The 21,243-nt window shown below is 41.3% G+C and overlaps 1 protein-coding gene across 8 annotated transcripts in view; it reads right to left on the reverse strand.

Annotated features, from left to right (window-relative positions):
* The window catches only part of CHID1 (chitinase domain containing 1), a 92,523-nt gene that overhangs the window by 60,971 nt on the left and 10,309 nt on the right, over positions 1–21,243 (reverse strand). For 6 of the 8 annotated variants that reach the window (XM_071761904.1, XM_071761909.1, XM_071761908.1 and 3 more), the window contains exons 7-8: positions 20,642–20,703; positions 9,722–9,814 (exon numbers count right to left, since the gene is read on the reverse strand). In XM_071761904.1, coding sequence (XP_071618005.1) covers positions 9,722–9,814; positions 20,642–20,703 — 155 coding nt within the window. The remainder of the gene's footprint in view (positions 1–9,721; positions 9,815–20,641; positions 20,704–21,243) is intronic. The other 2 variants (XM_071761907.1, XM_071761911.1) reach the window with 1 other exon arrangement.

A 21,243-nucleotide genomic window follows, 5' to 3' on the forward strand; every position in this document is an offset into this window, starting at 1 on the left:
TATGCAGAAATGAACACCCACTGTATCACCATTTGCTTCTCCTGATTTTCAAACTATTCTGGTGACTTCCATGCCTGGGCTCAATGCCCAGACAAGCCAGGCTCCACTAGCAGAACATCATGCAAAACAAGCTTGAACCCTGGAGCATATAAACCTAATTTAAAAACTCTAACACAAAAAATTGCAAAGATTAAAATGCTGGTTGTGTTGGGGTTTTTTTCCTTAATTTTTGTTCTGTTCAAAGTTTTCCAGACTCACAATGATACTACAGCAGCTGACTCAGAATTGGTAAAGCTATAAACACAGACATAGAGTGGAATATATTCCACTCTTCTCTTTGATCATCATTAGTTGACCTACAGATTATTTTAATGATTCTCCCCTGTGGCAATTCAAACCAGATGTGTACAATTGCTCCAGCACAGCTCAGGGCAGGATGACTGTGGCTGCACTGATTTTATACACTAAGGTGCAGTCTTAAGATAATTTCTAGGGGAAGAGGTGTTCCTTCTCAAGTCCTTTCTGCACCCCTACAAATTGATTGAGCCTTTCCTGGCTGCAGTCAGATGCTGTACTCAGCTGCTGGCCCAATTAACAGCAGTACAGAACCTGGAAGGCACTGGCCAGGGGAGCAGATGTAGTTTAGAGCTGTCAACAAGCAACCAGATTCACTGTGGCTAACAGAACTCTGTTTCAAAAGGGATGTGACTGACAGATACTTGAAGCCTTTATACAGGGAAACAAAAAATAAAATCCAGAAGCCCAAGATCATGACTATGATTCAATAGTTTGACTGAATGTGAGGATGTTTCTCCAGTAACTGTTACTCAGATGTAGTCAGTAGTTATTTTCTTCTCAGTTTTTTGCTCCCCTCAGTACAAACTTGTACCTCAAGCTGTACCTTGTGATCTAAGCCACAAATACTTTACAGGTTCTCTAATAAGCATAATAAGCAACAAAAACTATTATGCCAGACAGCTAGCCTAGACAGCCCACTTCAGGGTCATTTCTATGCTTCTTCACTGCTGAATTTTATGCTCAGAGTCAGAGTTCCAACTCTTTTGATATGTAACTGTACTCCCAATATTGCTGTCAGTGCCTGGATGTCCAGGACATTCACAAGAAGATTGATGACTCCTAAGAAAACATTTCTAAGAACGTTTCTGAGTAAACCAGTGCATTTCTGCTGGAGTAGTGAACCCACAAACATATTCTGTATGCTCAAAGTTGGCTACAAACTTTTCAGGAGGGAGAGGCAAGGAAGGAGAGGCAGAGGGGCAGCCCTGGAAGTTAGGAAGTGGTTTTGCTGTCTGGAGCTTGATTCTGGTGATGAAAGGGTTGAGTGTTTATGGATGAGAATCAGAGGGAAGGACACTATGGCAGGTATCAGAATCATTGTGGCTGGAAAGGACCATCAAGTCCAACCATCAGCCCTACACCACCTTAACCATGAAACCACCTCCAAAAGCCCCATTTCTGACCCCCACGGAGGGCAACTCCATCATCTTGCTGGGCAACCTCTTCCAATGCTTCACCACTCTTTTGGTGAAGAAAGCCATCATCTTCAGTGTACACCTCCCACCAGGACCTGCTCACAGCTCACAGCTCTTCAAGACAAACAGAGGAAAAACAGATTTGTGGATGCTTGCTATGTTCCTGGGACAGAGGAAGGAAGGCAGTTTGCCAGCAGAGCACACTCTTCTTTCTCCTACTGGCTCAGTCCTTGCACCCTTCTACAAAACATGAAGCACTAATTCTGCTACCCAGAGGAAGTCATCAAGATGCTGCTCTTCCATTTTCTTCTCTCCTCTCCTCTCCTCTCCTCTCCTCTCACACACTTGTGCATCACGTGCTATCTAAATGTGTATCAGGAAGTTCAAAATGCATTTGATGATTCCAAGTTTTTCCCAGGTATTTTGCCATACAGCACTATTCTTTTTTCATGATTCAACCTAAGAATTCTTCATCAAGACCTAGGAGTACTTTTATCCTTTTCTTCCTAGCTGATGTGGAGACCAATGCATCACTGTCACTTACCCAGCCTCTGTTGACACATTTGAAGACTTATTATGTCTCCTGACACTTTTTTCCTCCTTTTAACATACTAAATAGAGTTTTTCAGACTTTCCTCAAAGGAGACAGTATCTATACTTCCAGCCATTTTTCTCAGTTTCCTCCAAGCACTCTCATTTTTTTACATTCTCCTATAAGTAGAGTAGCCCAGACTCAGTTTTCCCTGAGACCTGCCTGCTACTCAGAGAAGAATATTTACCTTTTGTCAGCCTGAAAGGTCCCTGCCAACTGCCTCCAGATGAAGTGTTACCTTCTCTACATATATCATATAAGAGCACTGTTGCCTCAACATTCTGAAATTGCCTGATACTCTTCCAACACAAGTCTGCCCAGAAAGTTTCCATGCATTTCCATGTTTTACTTTTCCCTCCTCTAAAAGAGGGTGAAAATACTAATAAATAGTTAATAACTAATTTATTAAAATACTATTTAAATACTATTGTATATCCATCTTCATTTTATCTCCTGCATCTTCATTTAGGCTAAACAGAAGCAGTTTTCTCTCTCACCTGCTGACCCCTCCTCAGCAGAGAAGTGGGAACAAGAGACAAGCTCTGTGGGTTGAAACAGAAACAGATGTCATGAAATGAAAAGAATTAAAAAACATAAAGCAGTGTCCAAGGCCACTGGATGGGACTTTGAGCAACCAGGTCTAGTGGGAGTGCCCCTGCTCAGGGCAGGGGGGTTGGAACTGGATGGCCTTGAAGGTTCCTTCCTACCCAGACCATTCCATGATGTTACAAACCTCACCATACAGGGTAAGAGCTTATGCTCAACCTGCTCCTGAGAGGAACAGAAGGAGCAATAAGTACAGAAGAAAATAACCAACTTAATCACCATGATTTACAGACTTACTAGAAAAGGAGCAACCAAATTTCACCTCCTGTTTGCCTTTTTTATTTTTTCAGCAGTGTATTTAGGCATGAAGGTGGTTGGCTCCAGCACAGCTCTGTTTGGAAAGAGGTTTCTTGTATCAGTGTGAAAACATGCACACAGCTTTCACCAGAACAACCACCACTGGTGCACAGATTTAACCCAGAGATTTGATCAGCTGAAGTCAGAACAAATGGAGCTACCCAGCAAGAGCAAAGGGCAGAATGTGCCTGGTTACCCTCTCCTGCCTGAGAAATGGCACTCATAAAGTTCATAACTGCATCCATACCCATGGCTGGTAACAGCAGTAACTCTCTCAATGTTTTGAGACAATCTGCTGAAAGCATCCTGGAGGGCTGCAAACCATCTGCTCCAGCAGCCCCCAGTTTAACCCAGCACTCCTAGCACCTCTCTGCAGAGCAGGCAACCACAAGGGAGAAGTACACACACACTCCTTAGAGCACAGCTCTGGCTCCTGCTGTTCCTTTCTGTTGGAAATCTCTCATGTTTGCAGCAAAATCATGCAATTTCTGGACATCCCAACTATCTCAATCAGGTTCTGCCCCCAAGGGAGCCCTACATGGATCCTCTGTGACCACAAAGAGATTCCTGCCTCTCCAGCAGCCTCCACAACACACTCCCACCCCTTGATTATGCCACTGGAACTGTCCCTGGACAATGCTGTGAACCACTACATGAAAAAAAACAAAACAAAACAAAACAAAACAACCTGTAAAGGAAATAATAAAATGTCCAGATTTAAAAAAAAAAAAAAAAAATTGAGAGAATTTAAAATTTTTCTTTTTGCTCAGAACATTCCTCAAGCAAACAGAAACCAGAGGCTTCACCAGATCCTTCAGTTGTGACAGCAAGGCACAGCTAGAGGAACAGTCTCATTTAGTTTTTGGTTGCAAAAGCTGAATTTGAGAAGTAGAACAGATGACCCAATGTTCCCTTCCTACATCACACACTTCATCTCATCTGCTGTGCTGTATTTTCCAGACTCTTTTTCCCTAAGCAAACCAGTATTTTTAGCACTTAAAGTGTCTCCTTTCAGAGCATTTGCTGCCAGACTGCTTTGATCTTAATGCATATCAAAGGACTGTAAATTACCAATTCCTAAATAAATTGCTTACAGTTAACTATGCTCTCTCTTTAAGTTTTAATCAGGGTAGAACACAAATGGAGCAATGTTTCCACTCCTAGCATCCCAGCTGCTGAGGGTTTTCCACCTACAGCTCATGGTCCTTCATCAGTCTTTGCTGGATGCTCTCAAATCCTTTGTGACTCTTGATGGTGCACATTTCCTTCTGCTGTGTTTCTAAATTACAGTCTGCAGTGATTCCAGCAACAATTAAAGATGCACTAGAGCAGACTTTCCACAACATCTAAGTTTTAAAACCCAAGCTGAGTTTCAAGACCTGAGATGTTTAATTCAGAATGGAAAGGACTTTCAATTTGAAGTCTTATTATCCAATAAATCAAAATTTTTCAAGTACAGCTACTGCTGAAGTAAGGCAGAAAGAAAACTTCAGGATTCTGCTGATTGATATTGAACCCACTGTACTTCTGAGCTTTAATGCATGTGTGGATATTGTGAATGTTCAGGACATTTCCACAACTGACAAATGTCCTTACTCATGAAGTTAAAGTGGTTTTTGTAGTTAATGCAACAGGAAGATATCTATGGAAGAGACAGAGAGGTGGCTTATATTTATTTATATTTATTTATATATATTCATATTTATTTATATATTTATTTATATTTATTTCAACATTAATTGAAAAGAATGTGACTAATGCATCCTCCTGGGCAATAAAGGTTTATCAGTAAATCCCAGAAAAATTAAGAATGCATAAAGAAACTGTAATTTGTTTAGAAGAATGAGACTGACAGATTCTTTCATATAAACCATGTGTGCTATTTCCCACAGCTACAAAATAGGGATATTTCACTGCTCCTCCACAGGCAAGGCCATTTAGGGACAGGCCTCTGATATGTATTTCAGGTTAAAAATTGCCATTTAGGTAAACAGCTCTTCCCAGCAATAAAAGCTGAGAAAGGTTTTGGAAGTGTGAACCCCAGGACAGCAGGAGGAGGGCAGTGACCATGCAAGGCCCAAGCCTCAGGATCTTGTCTGACTGCAAACCAGTTCTCAGAGATGCAGTTACCACAACAAAGCAAACCCTGGTCAAGACAAAATTAATCCCAGGGGCTTCAAGTCTTGTTTTAGGATTCAGAAAAATTATACTGTATGTACACAAAGCAGATTTATTCCCCTCTAACCATGACACTGAGCCCAGTGCTGTCAGTGGGCACCAGGATCACCAGAGATCTTACAGTTTGTGCTGTCATCCACCTTCTCTGTGCCACCAAAAAGAGCAAATGTGAACACTGTTTACAGCAGTTACTTAAATTCTACCAGAACATGGATTATCAGTGTTTTAAAAAGCATCTGTGTGATGAAGTGGCTGATAAAGCATTTTAGAAAAACATTTTTAAGTGTTCTCCTCTACTTCATCTGTAATAGATAACAATGAATGGGAACAAAAATTCCTTTAAAGAGGAACTATCAACTGGGATGAAATGTAGCTCATAAGAGGGCAGTGTGAACAAATGACAGCCAGGAGAGAAGACAAAGAAATTTCTCATTATCTTTGACTTAAACAAAGCACAAGAATCTCCAAGTATTTGTTACCACCAGTGAACATCCCTGTGACACAAAGGCCTACCAGCCCACAATTTCCCAAAGGAATCTGCAAGAAATGAGAATATGAATAATCTGTGAATGTTGCAAAGGTTATCTCATGAGCCAGGAACAGATTTTAGGTTTTACATCTTTAATTTCCAAGTATTGCAGCATTTGCTCCATGGTGCAATGAGTTAATACAACAAAGCTGGTAACACTTGGGCTTACAGGGAGCCCTGACTGCATTTCAGAGCTCAACAGCCAAAAGTTCAGTTCCTGGAAACTTCCCTAGAGCAGAAAGCTGTACCAGCAAAACCATCCACACATCAATAGAAGCTCATAAACATTTATATTCTGAAGCAAACATGAATGACTCTCAACTTTCACTTGACAAAGCAAGGTGGCTTCCTAAGATTAAAGTATTAGCAGCCACAAAACTGTCTCTCAACAGCTATGCAAAGACATCCAGGACAGCAAGGAGCCTTCCCTGCCCTGTAGCCCTGATTATTTCCAACACATGTGATGCCTCATTCTAAGAAATAGTGCTGATTAAAAGCTTCCTCCTTTTTAAAATCCTTTGCATCTTACAGCCTGAACTTTCTTTCAAATATCTGTCAAGTGACTGCTGCCTTCAGGTCTGGAAATACCACATCCAGAAAATGCCAGACCAACCTGAGGAGTCTGCACAAACTTCAAACTGCAGCTGAGAGCCAGGGCAGAGGAAGCAGATTGTGATAAATCATGTGAAAGAGTCCCAAGAAAACCCAAAGCTGACAAAGAAGAAGCCTCCAGCATGAATATTACAAAGTCCTCACTATGCTGATGGTTCATCTTTCTGCTCACAAAATGGCAGCCTCAGGATTCAGAGACTCAGTGGCAGGGTGAGCACAAGAGCTCTGGAAAGGAGAAGGAAGTGGGAGCACTCTGCATAACAATTTGAGCTAAAACATTAATGAGGCTTTTTTGTATTAACAAGATAAGTTGGACTATCAGACCATTGAAATATGAAGTAGAAGAATAATAGATTCTTGATTCCACTTATATAGTTCATTCCTTTCTGTGTATTAAAAATTTTGGAGTGTAGCAGCACTCCACACTGCTTCAGAAGCACAGGGTGTGCACTGGGACATGGGAAGACCATGGGAAATATGGAGCACAGGGAGGAAAAGGGGAAAAGCCACATCATGTCTAAAGAAAAAGAAACAGCAGAGTTAAGTCCACTCTTGTCCTGAGGCACAGATCTACTTTCTTTTATGCCATAATGCACAAGAAACTGAACTGATCTTTGAACAAAGCATCTCACAAAACATGATGCAAAACCCACTAGAACTGAGGCAGAAAGAGGGGTGTGAGTGATAGGAAGAACCTCCTCAAAATGCAGCTGGGTTGTCAGAGTCCCTCAGTCCCTGAAGAAAAAGGCTCTCCAGAGGTATTATTTTATGGGACTGAATAATCTACCAATTTATTTGGAATTTGTTTTGTTTGGGTTTACTACAGTTTTCAACATATTGCTTCAGCCTCTTTGCTTATCAAAATCTGGTGGTCAGCTACACAGGGAAGCAAAGGGACTTCTGCATTAAACTAGCTCCTTCATTTCATTAGTTATATAGTTATATATTAGTTATATACTTATCAGTTATACTGTGCAATAAAAGAAAACATAAAGCAACAGAAAACATTGTGAAGCTTATAGCTGTACAGAAAACAAACTGCAATCATATTCCAGGCAGCTACTGGAGAAAAAAAGGACAGGTAGGTATTATTATTATTCTGGGCTTACAGACTTTATATAGCAGAAAGCACACATCCTGCTTTCAGGAATTGGATTGGACAGGGTTACACCCCTAAGCCACAGAAGAGGTGACATTAGAGTCACAGTGCAGACACTGCATGATCTCAGCACACAGACATTTTAGTCCCCTACTTATGGGGTCCCTGAATGTTGCACTTAGGGTCCCTGAAAGCATTTGAGCTCTGCAGAGATGCCTGGAGGCAGAAATGATTTGTTTCCTCCTCATGCTCCTCAAAAATACCCCACAAAAACTTCAGACCATTGCAGGGAGAAGTCCAGCTGCAGGAGACACATTTGTAAGTCTGCTCAGGCATTCCATTTTTTTCAGCCTTTTTGGCACCTTGAAAATGAATGTACACTGAAAGCTCATGACAGCCTACAAGAAATCTGGGAGGTGGTACAACACCACCCTAAAACTGTGCTGTTAAACTGTCATAAGCTGCAGTGGCTGTGAGACTGCTCATACTGTTAATACAGCCCAAGGTGAGAAAAAGAAGATATTGTAATATTTTTCTTTAGGTGTCTACACTCATCTGACCAGCCTGAAAGGAAAGAGAAAACTTCGAAAAAAGAAAGTATCTTGCATTGCCAACTATGCCAGTATTACAAGTCTTCCACTGCTATAATTTTCAGCAAGTCAAGCCCAATATACCAAAAATTCCTGCATAACCACGAGGTGTCTGTTCCATTAAGTAAAATTCAGAGATAAGGAATAAGCACAACACAGGATGAGCACAAGTGTCCCCTCTGCCACCTCTCCTGCAGTCAGCAGCACCAACAGCCACACACTCATTGGTTCATTGTTCTGCAGTTCTATAACAAGAACCTCCAGCAAACCTCTTGAAAACAACAGGGATGTGGAGCTCCTCCCTCTGACAGTAAAAAGCCATCACACATGGCATACACACAACTCTATAATGTGCCCTATCCACAGTGCAACAGGAAGCAAGGAAATCAGTGAGCGGAACAGGGATTCAGAACCTGGTAGTTTTTAGGATAAATCCCTTATGACCACAGTTCTCTGCAAGGCATGGTGCATTCCTTGTTACCCCTGTAGCACCATTGTGCACCATAAAAGTTTTCCACAAGGCAGCACACCAGGTAGCCAGGCTCATGATGCAAAGATACCATGCAGCTTTTGACCTGAAGGGCAGCCAAATGTGAACACAGGTTGCCAAATGGCAGATGGGTACTGGCCAAACTCCTGCTAATAAAGCTGCACAGCACTGGCACAGCCCACAGTTCAATTGGAAATCACAATAACAGAGCAGTCTGCTGGTGTTCTGAATCACCTCCTGCCCTTGTCTTCTGTTCTGTCTGCTCACTCTCACATGTACTCATCATATAAAATTGTAAAGGACTAGGCAAAATCTCCCTGAAATATAAAAATTCTGAAGTGCCATTTTCTTTCTAGAAAAAGACTAGAAATGTAGTAAAACAGAGAGAGAAAAACCATAGAGATATAGTAAAAAAAAACCAGTAAAAAGTATAGAAATATAGTAAATATATATATATATCACTCAAAGACAATGTACATTTTTTTTCATAAAAATTGAGAGAATTCACTTTCCTTCCACATATAATGAAATCAGATATTTTTTTTGCACATGGGTATTGTATTTCAATAAACACAGCCTTAGCAAGTAAGTACCTCTCTGCTATAAACACTGAAAGGTAAGAACTGCTTACTGCTGTTGAGCCAGGAGAACACAGAAACTGATACATCCATCAGACCCAAAGCAGGTCACAAATAAACAGAATCATTAACAATTTTAAACATTAACCTCTTACTAAATGCATTTTCTGTACATACAAACTATCAAGTCAAAATAAATAACTTTAAAACCCACAACCCTAGTGCAGATAGAATTCCTTCCTGTACCTCTCTTTTCCTTCCCTACAGAACAACCATTATCTGTCACAGCTGAAATTGTGTCCAGAGGCTCAGAAAGTTTTTTTTATTTACTCCCTTTATCACAGCCTTTCCATTCATTCCTTGGCAACAGGTCATAAAGCTCCACAGCTCCAGTTTTGCTGAAAGTTCACACCAGGCATTTTAGGTAAACACCCCAATAGGAGGATCCTCTGCCATTTATTTTGCCATCCAAAGGGCAGCCATGCATGCAGAGTTACTGAGGCTCTGGAGTGCAACATCCACAAGGACAGGGCTACCACACACAAATGATTTCTTGTTCATTTAGGCTGCAGAGCTATTAGCAAAGCTTTATTTATTGATTATCAGATAGGAAAGTATTTATCATCTAGAACCTACTGCCTAAATAGGAATACTCACCCTGCTGCAACTGCAGGAGGGATAACCAGGATGAGCTTCAGGTGAGCCTCATGCAGAGCTTCAGAAAGGTGAATAATCAAGTGAACCAGCTCCCTGAAACACAAGGATCTTGTCAGAGGCAGGCAGTAAAATAGGTGCTACAGATTGGCAAGACCAAGGAACAGTAAAAATAATTGAAAAGATGCAGCTGGCAAGAGAAGCAAACACAAGTTGTAGTGAATATCCATGGCAGAAAAAAATATTAGGAAGACTGATCAGGGGTTTATCCTCCTCCAGAACTAAGAACACTAAGCTGCTAGTTACACTCTTATTTTCATTGGAAACTTGGGATTAAAATGTTTCTTAGTTTTATTTTAACCTAACTATTCATTGTTAGCATGGAAAAGCAGCACGTCTGATCAGAGCAGATCATCACCTGAGGTCAAAGTCAGTGCAAAGAATTAAAGCAGTGATAGAACTGCTCTGAAACAAGCAGCTCTTTAACAGATTCAAGGTGCTATTGCATTACTACATATGAGCTCTGAGAATTTTCACTGCAAGACATGAAATCTTCAAGGGCTATTTCTGAGGCTTGTGTTTAGCAACATTTCTGCTGCTGAATTTTGTTGTATAAATAATCCTTTTTTTAGCTATACAGTAATGTATTGCAAAACCAATAAATGCCTGACAATGTCACACCTGAAGTACCACCTTTCATATACAACATTTAAAGACTTTCACAGAAGCTGATTTTCAGATTCATATTCTAAACATTTCAATAGGAAAATAAACTCCAAAATTCTCAAGTAAATTGTTTTTACAGTCCTCCTGATTTGAAGGGTGATATTAACAGAAAATTCTTCAGAGACAAACTGCAGACACAGAAAAGCTTAAAGGCTGTTGTTAAGAGTACCTTAAGTGATTATCCTCACCTGTCACTACAAATATGGCCCTTCTAAGTGTGCCTTCCTTGGATAATTTGATTTTTTTGAACAAAGTCAGCTTCCATATTTACACACTAGCAGGGTGTACCCACAAATGTACTCAGACTGATGATATCAGCACAGAATTTTAGCTCTGTTCAGAACTATACCTACACCCAAAGGAGCAGAAACCACACAACCCATTCCAGTAGGGTAACAGTGCCAAAGCCAGGAAGGCAGGATGTTTGTAAGTGATCATCCAAATTGTTTGCTCCACTTGAACTGGACCAGGTCTGAACTCCCAGAAACACCTCCTGGTACTGTCATGCCTCTCAAGGTAGAATCATCCTAGAGATATCATCCTGAAATAACTAATCTTCCAAACCATTATCCATTACAGAAATGATGCTTGACTTGCACAACCTAGACAATATCCAAAGCTAACCAAGTATTTTCATCCTCTCTGAAATGGTTTGGTGCCTGCTGAAATCTTCCTCCTCATGCTATGAAAGCCATTTGTGTGAGTCTGACCTCACTGATTTGCAGCTGTCTCAAAGGAGCAATTTTAAAATGAATTAGCCCTGGCTAGGGGGGAGGAGCTGGCTGGCCAGAGCTGAGCAGGGGGTGACACCTCAGGATGTGTAAGAGCTACTGGGTGCAGATTATTCCTCTTCTTTGAGCACCAGCCTGCAATGCTGGGACATCCCTCCAGGCACCACTGAGCCACCTGGATTGTACCTGGCCAAGGGGGCTGGAGCAGAGCAAGGATGGCACCAGGAAGAAGATAAGAGTGTGTGGAGACTACTCCCCTTTCCTGAGAGCCAACCTTCAGTGCTGGGACACCCCTGGAGGCAGGATTATGTACCTGGCAAAGTGGCTGGAAAAGAGGAGGAATGGCACCTGGAAGAAGGTAAGAATTGATGAGTAGGTGGAGGAGTACACCCTTCTGCTCCCTCCAGGCAGCCTGTCTTCTAACAACCCTGGCTGACTGACAGCTGCCCCTTGGGGACAAAATGACTCAGGGGTATATCTGGCTGTCCATGCTCTGACTTGTTGTCTCTTTACCCACCACCACTTCTGCACCATTTCTGTCCAGGATCAGCACCATCCTGAAGAACCTCTCTGGACAGCTGGACCCCTGGTGGTGACTCCCTCTCTCCCTCTCATTCTTCCCACTATCTTACCTTTTATTTCTCCACTTCTCTCTCTCATGCTTTCTTACCAATTTCTTACCACTTTTCCCCTCTTTTTCCTATATCTTCTTTTCCTCTCTCCCTCTTTTGCCTGGCTCTATATTTTTGCCTGTGTCAATTATCAAATAAAATCTGCTTGCACCCGACCCTTTCTACGGTTGGACTTTGTTTTGTGTATCCAAAACCATAACACCATTACTCTCAAAATCCTGGCAAATAAACAAAGTTTTATCACTTTCCCAATCCCATCAGTATTCTGTGCTTACAATTTGAAAAGCTGGCTGTGCTGAGCTCTTGACAATGAACTGTCACATTGCCACCTTGCTCTGCAAAAGTAATAGCTTTCTCTTCCATTTCCTTATCAAATGCATTTCACACTGAGAGTGTCACTATTAAGGCAAATGAATTACAGGAAAAAAAGGATCCTTTTCCATAGGACAGCATTAAAAAATTACAACACTAAACTAAGCAGACATTTATTGACTCCAACATACACATCACAGCTCCCACATGACATAATCTTATCAAAAAATATAATAAGTATTAAAACTAGCTAAGCCTTCTCTCTCATTGATTTGTGTCTCATGGCTAAGTGACCTTTCTAACTAATTATAGCCAAACTGCAGCATAAGTGCATCCTTTATTAGATGTCAGAGGAGCTACAGATAAGATAAATTTGACCAAAGAATCAATTCCTCCAGTACTAAGATTATTCTACACTGTTCATCAGCAAAGATTTCTATTTTCTGGCTGCTTTTGTTAGCTGTAGGAACTCTTGAGTCCTCTACAACATGCAAAACATTTTCTGACTTAATTATTTAGAAGGTGAGGAGCAAGATAGGACAAATGAACCTTCCATACTTACAGAGCAAGATTATGTCTTTTTCATTTAGAAACAAGGCTAACACCCTTGTACCACTCTGCATCTTCACATATTTGTCTCACCTCCTCAGATTTTGCTATCCAGATAGCAATGCTTTGAAGCACAAGAAGAAAAGCAGTTGGTATGATTTTGAACCAGATGCAGAGAAAAGAAAAATCAAATAAATATTCAATTCAAGGTTTTGCCTTTCCTTGGCAATGTCAGGCACTGGTGGTTACCCAGCTGGGTTAAAAATGTACCCACAAAAGCAGCGACACATCCACAAAAACAACAACAACAACAACAACAACAAAAAAAAGGCAGTCATGTTTTAAAACTTAGAAGGCACACAGCATAGAACCACAACCCACAACTGTAAAAGGATTTGTGGCCTGGTAAAGGGGCAGGAGTGCCAAGTGGATTGCTGTGTTTATTTTGTAGGAAGCAGATAGGGCTCTAACTAAAACCAGGCTCCACCAAAACAGCCACTGCTCCCATCACCAATTTCAAGCAGTAGAGCTCTGGCCAAAAATCATTAGCTTCAAGCTGGCAGAAGTCAGGAAGACAAGACTGGACTGCAGCTTCTTGGTCAGGAAATACAGATTAACATCTACTCACCAACCTGTCAAGCCAGGGCTCTGGGCCCTGAACACCCAGAAAATCAGACAGGATTAATAGTTAAAGACTTAATTCAGGCTCAGTTCCATTTGTCAGCCAAGGAAGGGTATGTAAATTGAAGGTGCACTCTTCCCCTCTCCTCCAAACAGCAACAGCAAAATGCTCATTTAGCATTGTGTGCTTTAAATTAAAACTTCACTGTGTCTCAGTAGTGCTTTCCAGTGTTTTACACACAATATTCTCCCATACTACCACTGGTAATTTTGAAAGAAAAACTAATGACATTTTAAACATTATAATTAGGTACAGGAAAGTAGGAATAAAATTGGCCTTCCTGAAAAGGCTTTATTAAATATTTAGCAGAGACTTCACCGATGTCAAATTTACCTTTGGAGTAGCTCCTAAAACACTGGCATCTTCAAGACTCTTTATCCTGAGTTAATTAAGGTCTCCTTCATTCCTAGTATTTCAGGCCTTGTATTATCACTGCCATTTTGTAGATTAATTTTCCAGGTGTTCATGATTTCAAACTATCTTCTTCCCTACAAAGTAGGCAGACCTCCACATTTTCCTCACCCTGAGTTTAGGGGAAGTTTATTTCCTCAGAACTCCCATTTTCCAACACTGCCCTATGGACACCTTGCAGAGCACTTAGTTTAATGCCCAGGAATGGAGGTATCTTTGAAAAGCCTTGCAAAAGATACATAAAGCTGTTACATCCTCCACTTCTATTACAATACCCTTCAGAACTTTCCAACTTCAGCACCTTTTTGCACAAGTTGGTAGTCAATATTCCCTAAAATTTATGCCTTGTCAAGAAAATTTGACAGACTAAAGCTGTCTACTTCAAGAAGAAATTGCCCTTTTGTTTCATTTCATTACCTAGTTAATACCAAAAAACTGTACTGAATTACAGCAAATCTTTGATTAATAGATTAATTTTTCAGGGTAAGATGAAGGATAGAACTGCCAGAAGAGCTTTGTGCTTCCATACTCCTATCAACATTATTAAGATGTCTGAAGGTCATTTACTGCACAATACCAAGTGACTGCAGCATGTGGTGAAAATAAAGAAATCCCATTTTTCAGATTGATTCTGTGTGATGGCAGTGCCATCTGTCAGCTAATGACACACTGATCAGAACAAGGTGTGCACTTTGTGTATGCTGTGGCATTCTGAGGGATATATTCATGTTTTTTGCACATGACCTGGGTCTCTGGAGAGAAAAACCCCTCAAGTGAGATTAGCAAGAGACATCATCCTGTCCTGTTAGCTGTTAGCCAAATAAGCAGGGAAGCTTTGCTTGCTCAGTCATCTCAGTATTTCTGCCACGTACATTTTTTATCTTAAAAGCCACAGGATGAATCACAGAATGCTGTGTTGGAAGGCACCTACATCATCCAAGCTGTGGGGAGGGACATCTTTCCCTAGACCAGGTTGCTCCAAGTCTCATCCAACCTGGCCTTGAACATTTCCAGGGAAGGCAGCAGCCACAGCTTCCCTGGTTCCAGTGTCTCACAGAAATTAAGTTCTATATAAAACCCACTCTAAATCTACCATCTTTTACCTTGAAATCAATAACCCTCATCCTACTACTACATGGCCTTGTCAGAAGTCCCTCTTACAGCTTTTCTGTAGCCCCCTTCAGGTACTGGAGAAGCCCAACTCCCTCAGCCTGTCTTCACAGGAGAGGAGCTCCAGCCCTTTGATCAATAACTTGACATATTTTACTGCAAAATCAGTCAATAAAGGTTTAGACAAAAGACAGGTATTTAATTAAGAATCAGCTTTAAACCTTAAGAAGCAGGAAAACACATGAGAATTCAGGTATCACCTGCACAAGTTATCTGGAATGATTTAGATTTTATTAGGAGACTGATTTCTGATATAACAGAATAAAAGGTGGAAAGCTGAAATCTTCCACCCCTGCAATGACTGTCAGCATGAAAGGAAGGAGCAACAATTAGGTGCAATCTCTAATCTTCCATTAAACTGGATCTCCTTGATCATTCTATTCCCAGAAATCACTGGAAAAAAGTAGGTACCAGTACTGCAGAGGGAACTTCCAAGTATCTGTACACAGAAGCCTGAACAAACCCCCTGAAACTTAGGTCCCCATACACCTACCAAGACACTTCAGGTTCTCCAAACAGAACCAGTGGTATTTCAGCATCTAAATGTAAGAACCTAATGGCATTTTACTCATCCAGGTGTATACAAAGCATTGCTGTGTAACACCCAAGGCATGTAGGAGCCTGCATGAACAGCCAGAGACAGGGGTATCAATCATGAAACCAAGAAGCTACATTCAGGCACAGGATTCTCTTATGTAAAATTTATACAGTTGGTGAAATCAATATTTAAATGAATATGCAAAAGACAGCAGCACAAAGGATTAATGAGATTTAAGACTTTAGTCTGCTGAGCATTACAGAACAACTCCAGCTCCATAACAGAATGATTAGAAAAATTTTTGTTCTTGAAAACAAGGAAAACCTGAAGAAGTTACTTCTGTTTAAGAAGGTGTAAACCAGAAGATGCTTGGTGAGCCTGAAATCACAGAATTTTGTGTCTCAGTGGATATCAGCAATGTAGTTTTTTAGCAACATTTCACCTCAACTGTAATGCAAGTTAGGATAAGCAGGAAACTGAAAGCTCTTTTAAGAAGATTCCTCAGCCCTTGCAGGAAAGACTTTCCATTCATTTCTAATGTTGAAGGGAGGCCTGAAAAAACCCAAGATTTTCTAGAAACATACAAAGGGCTGACAAAGAAGGGTCTAAATTTGCCCCATTTTAAAAATGTTCAGTGATCACAGGTTCTTAAAGAGGTTGGTCACAGGATTTATGGGTTACAAATTGCAGAGAGCTAACACTGTTACCTTGCTGTATGGAGATACTTCCTAAATTTAATTGTCACAGGGTCTTCAGGCAGTTCAAGCCCCAGCACCAAGACCATGAGGGAAGCATGTGTTAGGAAGATGTCATGTCTCTTTAATCCACCCAAAATTCATGTTCAGCTACTGAAAAAAGGTCTCTCGTGGGGACACGTGCTAAGCTGAGGTCTGCTGAGAAGAGAGCTGCATTTTATTCAGCTTTCTGATATATGAAGTAGTGATTAAATCATAACCCAGCTTAGCAGAAAGTTAGGACATTAATTTTCAGGCTCTCAGATTCTTCTGCAGACTCACCTGCCCCAGTGGTGCACTCTGCTAAAAAGTATCACTGCACATTGTTCTTCAAGAGTGGGTGCTGAATATGCAGCTGAACCACTAAATGGAGCACAAATGTTCCATAAGCAAATCCTACTTTCTAGTAATTTTCAGTTTGAAAAAGAAACCTGTGCTACATTAAGTGTTTCTGCACCACTGAGTAGTGCACTGAATGGGATCTTGGATGTTTCCCATAACACTAACAAAAAAATAACAGGAATTATTTCCACAGCTTTCCTCTCAACACAGATACACAAAAAGATTAACTATCAACAACACTGAGTGTCATTTTATTATTTATTAACTTAATAGCTAGGTATCCCCTTACTTTTGGTTTTGAAAAATGAAAACCAGAATGATACCAAATGAAATAATTTTTACTTAAATCTACAACCCTGCTCTGCCATTTCATAATTTTTATGCACCTGTGTTGAGTCTCAATAACCTGTTGCTAACTGCTCCTGTGAGACTATTCCTTGTATTTCAGGAAAATAAACATCTTCATTTTTAATTTTCTTTGTAAACTACATCTTTGCACTAAATAATAGGAATAAATTGTATAAGCTGGGCAAATCTCCTTCTATTGTCAGAAACTGTGAAAGTAATTTGCAGGCAGACTACCAGTTCCTAGAAGCTGCAATGTGTTCTTTTGTGCCTTTCCCCAGAAGTAGGTTAAGCTACTTCCAGGTGTTTGACCTTGAAGGCTCTGAATCAGGAAAGCCAACAGGATGTGCCCAAAAATCAGTGCAGATGCTTCACGTGGAGCATGCACAAGGGTTCTATGAAAACTCCACATCTCTGAAGGATTAGGGTCACCTCCGTGCTGGCACCTACCTGTTCTTTCCAGGTTAAGAACATGCTTCACTACTGCTTTTCAGCGTTTTGGGAAGACAATCTGACGGGGAAGGTGAGGTATGAATCACGGTACAACACTGCCACGCTGTGGGCTACAGAGGTCATGAGCTACTGCAACTTTCCTGGCAGGGAGAGGCAAAGAAAAAGATGATCCACACTTACCCAGTTACCGGGAAGAGCTCTGATCTGATAATCTAAAGGAAATTACAGATCCCAAAGTAAAAGTGGTCAACGTGCAAATAAAAACACAGCCTTGCCAAGGTGCCAAGTTCCCTTAATTCTGCTTCTTGATTCTTAATTCCTTAATTCTTGCTCATTTCAAAAAACATTGACTGGGGGAAACACCTGAAGCAATGGATACCCAAGCCATCAGCTTTAGAGAAAGTGATAAAAAAGCTGATTTAATCTCAAAATAAAGACACTGGTCTCGTAACTTACAAGCATCACAGAATAAAATTTTAAGGCAACAATGCACTTCTGCTGTCACAAAACAACTGCTGTCCCACACACAAGCCTAGCTCCAGCCCTGCTCAGCTGCTTGTCTCTGAGGAGCCAAGCTCAGCACCAGGCATTCTGCAAGTGAAAATTCCTGATCATTTCTAAGGAAGTACCAATACAGGAGGAAAGGACCACAGCTGACTTTACAGTGAAACACTTCAACCAAAACTGGCCCTGAAGAGGAGAAAAATCTGCAATTGGTAACTGCTGTTTCTATTAATGCTTTTCTGTGGAAAATCTTTGACAATTTTAGTCAGGACAACCCTAAAGCCTTGTTCACAGGGGGCCACAGATCACTGAAGGAAGCAGTTATTACTCTGTAAATAACCCTTTCCTTCCCTGGAGTTAGGGAAAATAACTTCCCACTTGTGTCTCACAGTGATGGTGAGCATGTCAGTGGTGCTTCTGTACTTGTGGTGAGCAGCCATCAGATCCTGCAGGCCAGAGCCACCACACAGCCACCTGCTCTGCTGCAAACACTTCTCCTCACACAAGACAAGACAAGCAATGAATCCTGCTAAAGAGCAAATTTTTTACCATGACACAAGTAAACTCACTCTGAAGCTAATAAAAAAATGTGCTGTTCATGTGTGTTATTTTCAATACATCCCTGTGATCCTGGTGTGCTTACATTGGGCTGGAGTGAGCCTTAAAATCCCAGCAGTACAGTCTGACATATTCCTGTAAGTGAACCAACAGGCAAAGCATCCATTCACTGCAACACAGGAAGCACAGGAGATAAAGTGACCACTACCCCCAGCATCCTGCTGACAGTCACTAATTGCTTGAATCATCTTGTTGGCTTTCCTATTAAGACAGAGCACAGCAGGTTCAGAGCTCAGGACAGAGATCAACTGTTAGGAACAACCTGGCAAATTACTTAATTACAAGCAAGAGCATCTTATTCCTTCCAGTGCATGTGGTGGAGCCCCTGACAAGGCTACAAAGATTCTGCAGTTAAAATTCTTTGTTCCTGAGAGTGGCACATGGAGGACAGGGAGGTGACAGCATGGCTTCACCAAGGACAAGTCTTTCCTGACCAACCTGGTGGCCTTCTATGTGGAGTGAGCTCCTAAGTGGACAGAGGAAGAGCTACAGATGCCATCTATCTGGACTTCTGCACAGCCTTTGACACAGCCCCTACACCTTTCCCTCTGAATCAGAGAGACAAGGATTTGATGGGGGGACTGCTCACTCTATACAGAATTGGTTGGATGGTCACATCCAGAGGGTAGTGGCAAATGGCTTGATGTCCAGATGGAGTCTGGTGACAAATGGTGTCCCTTGAGGGTCCCTACTGGTCCCAGTACTGTTGAATATCTTCATCAATGGCAAAGTGGGATCAAGTGCATGTCAGCAAGTTTGCAGATGACTCACTGGAGGAATGGGAACCTGGAGAAGCTTGAGTTGTGAGCCTATGTGAACTTCACCAAGGCCAAGTGCAAGGTGCTCCAGCAGGGTCAGGGCAATCCTCAGTACCAACAGAGCCTGGAGCATGAGGGGACTGAGAGGAGCCATGTGGAGAGGGACTTGGGATACAGGTAGATGGAACACTGGACATGAGCTGGACATGGCACTGGCAGCCCAGAAAGCCAACCTTAGCCTGGGCTGCACCCAAAGCAGCATGAGCAGCAGGTTGAGGGAGGGGATTCCCCCCTCCTGTGAGACCCCAGGAGTCTGGAGTGCTGTGTCCAGTTCTGGAGTCCCTCACACAAGAAAGACATGGACCTGCTGGAGCAAATCCAGAGGGCCCCAAAAATGATCAGAGGGATGTAACACTTTCCCTGTGAAGACAGGCTGTGGCTGTTCAGCCTGGAAAAGACTCTGGTGAGAGCTTATTTTGGCCTTTCAATACCTGAAGGGGGCCTGTAAGAAAGATGGGAACAAACCTTTTTGCAAGGCCTGTAGTGATAGGACAAGGGGTAATGGGTTTAAATGGAAAGAGGGGAGATTTAGACTAGGTATTTAATTTTTTTACAAGGGAGGTGAAACACTAGAAGAGGTTGCCCAGAGAGGTGGTAGAATCCCCATCCCTGGAAACATTCAAGGTCAGGGTGTATGGGCTGTCAGCAAGTTTGGAACTTGCCCTTCCTTGACTCTGTCCAAGTTGTTAGGACAGTGAAGGGGCTTGTGCTCAAGGAAATTCTGTTAGAATATGTCAGGAAACAGCTGGATAAGGATAAATGCCTTAGTTTTAGCAGCTTCAAAAAATGCAGACTAATGAATCTTCAAAGTGGAACTACCAAAAGGTAGATCAACTACTCCAAAGCTTAAAATATACAGTGCTTGCAAGCATTAGAATTTAGTTTCTCCCTTGATTTGCTTCAGGTTGGGAATCTTGGCTTTAGTTTCAGTGTGTCTAACAGATCTCTGTATTAAGGTTTGGAAGGTTTCCTAATCAACTCAGATTTAGTGGCTCTGAAAGCATCCCATGTTTCCAATTTTCCCCTAGTAACCCAAACTAATAAATGTTATAATAAAGGCCAGTGCAAACATCTGAGTAAGTATGGAGTTGAGATGCCCCCTTCACCTCTGTTTAACCTCTTCAAGAACTCAGCTGTGAAAAGCTCCTGTACTCTGCTAGGTCCACTATGAAGATTATCATGTAACCCTGGAGTGGAGCAAACCCTGCTACTTTGCTCCAAGATAAGTAGAACAATCTTCAGCTGTCCTAGAATGAAGTGGATTTACTAACAATGACAAATTCAAATCAATATGAATTTTAAAAGATGCTTTACAAGAGTTGATTTTTAGCAATTACATCCCAGAGACCTGTACTCACTTGTGCTTTTGATTTCCCAGCTGACTCCAAACTTCAACTACAAAGCCATCAAAGTTTTCATCCTAAATAAAGGGAATTGAGAGAAATATACAGTTAACTACCATGCTTATTCATTATGCTTGTAGTAGAGAGGATAATACAGTATCAAAGCACACAATTACTGGAGTTTTCCTTGTACTGTTACAGATTGAATTTGCTTTGAATTCTTCTGCCACCTTCATCTTTAATGCAACATTTCATGAAGAAGTCAAAGAGAAGCACAAATTATTTAACAAACATGCAAAAGTTGAAAATCTCTGCTAGTTATCCATAACTTCCACTCTTACAGGGGAAACTAATATTAGACTGGGGAAATGCAGCCATTAATGAGAGATGGTTGTTAAGCAAATGATTTCACACACATTTACATGTACATTGGGAAAAAAATCTCATGAGCTCTTAAGTCTGAATTTAATGCTAACTCAGCATAGGCATAATTCTAAACATCTCCCACAATTATTCTCAGCTGTTACAATTTATATTTAGCAGGGGTGAGGATCCTGTTGTGCTTGAGTAGCTTTTCTTTCAGGGGCCAAATGTTACTGAGGACCTAAAACTGAGGT

Source organism: Heliangelus exortis, chromosome 18 (genome assembly GCF_036169615.1).
Source record: "Heliangelus exortis chromosome 18, bHelExo1.hap1, whole genome shotgun sequence".
Taxonomy (NCBI): Eukaryota; Metazoa; Chordata; class Aves; order Apodiformes; family Trochilidae; genus Heliangelus; species Heliangelus exortis.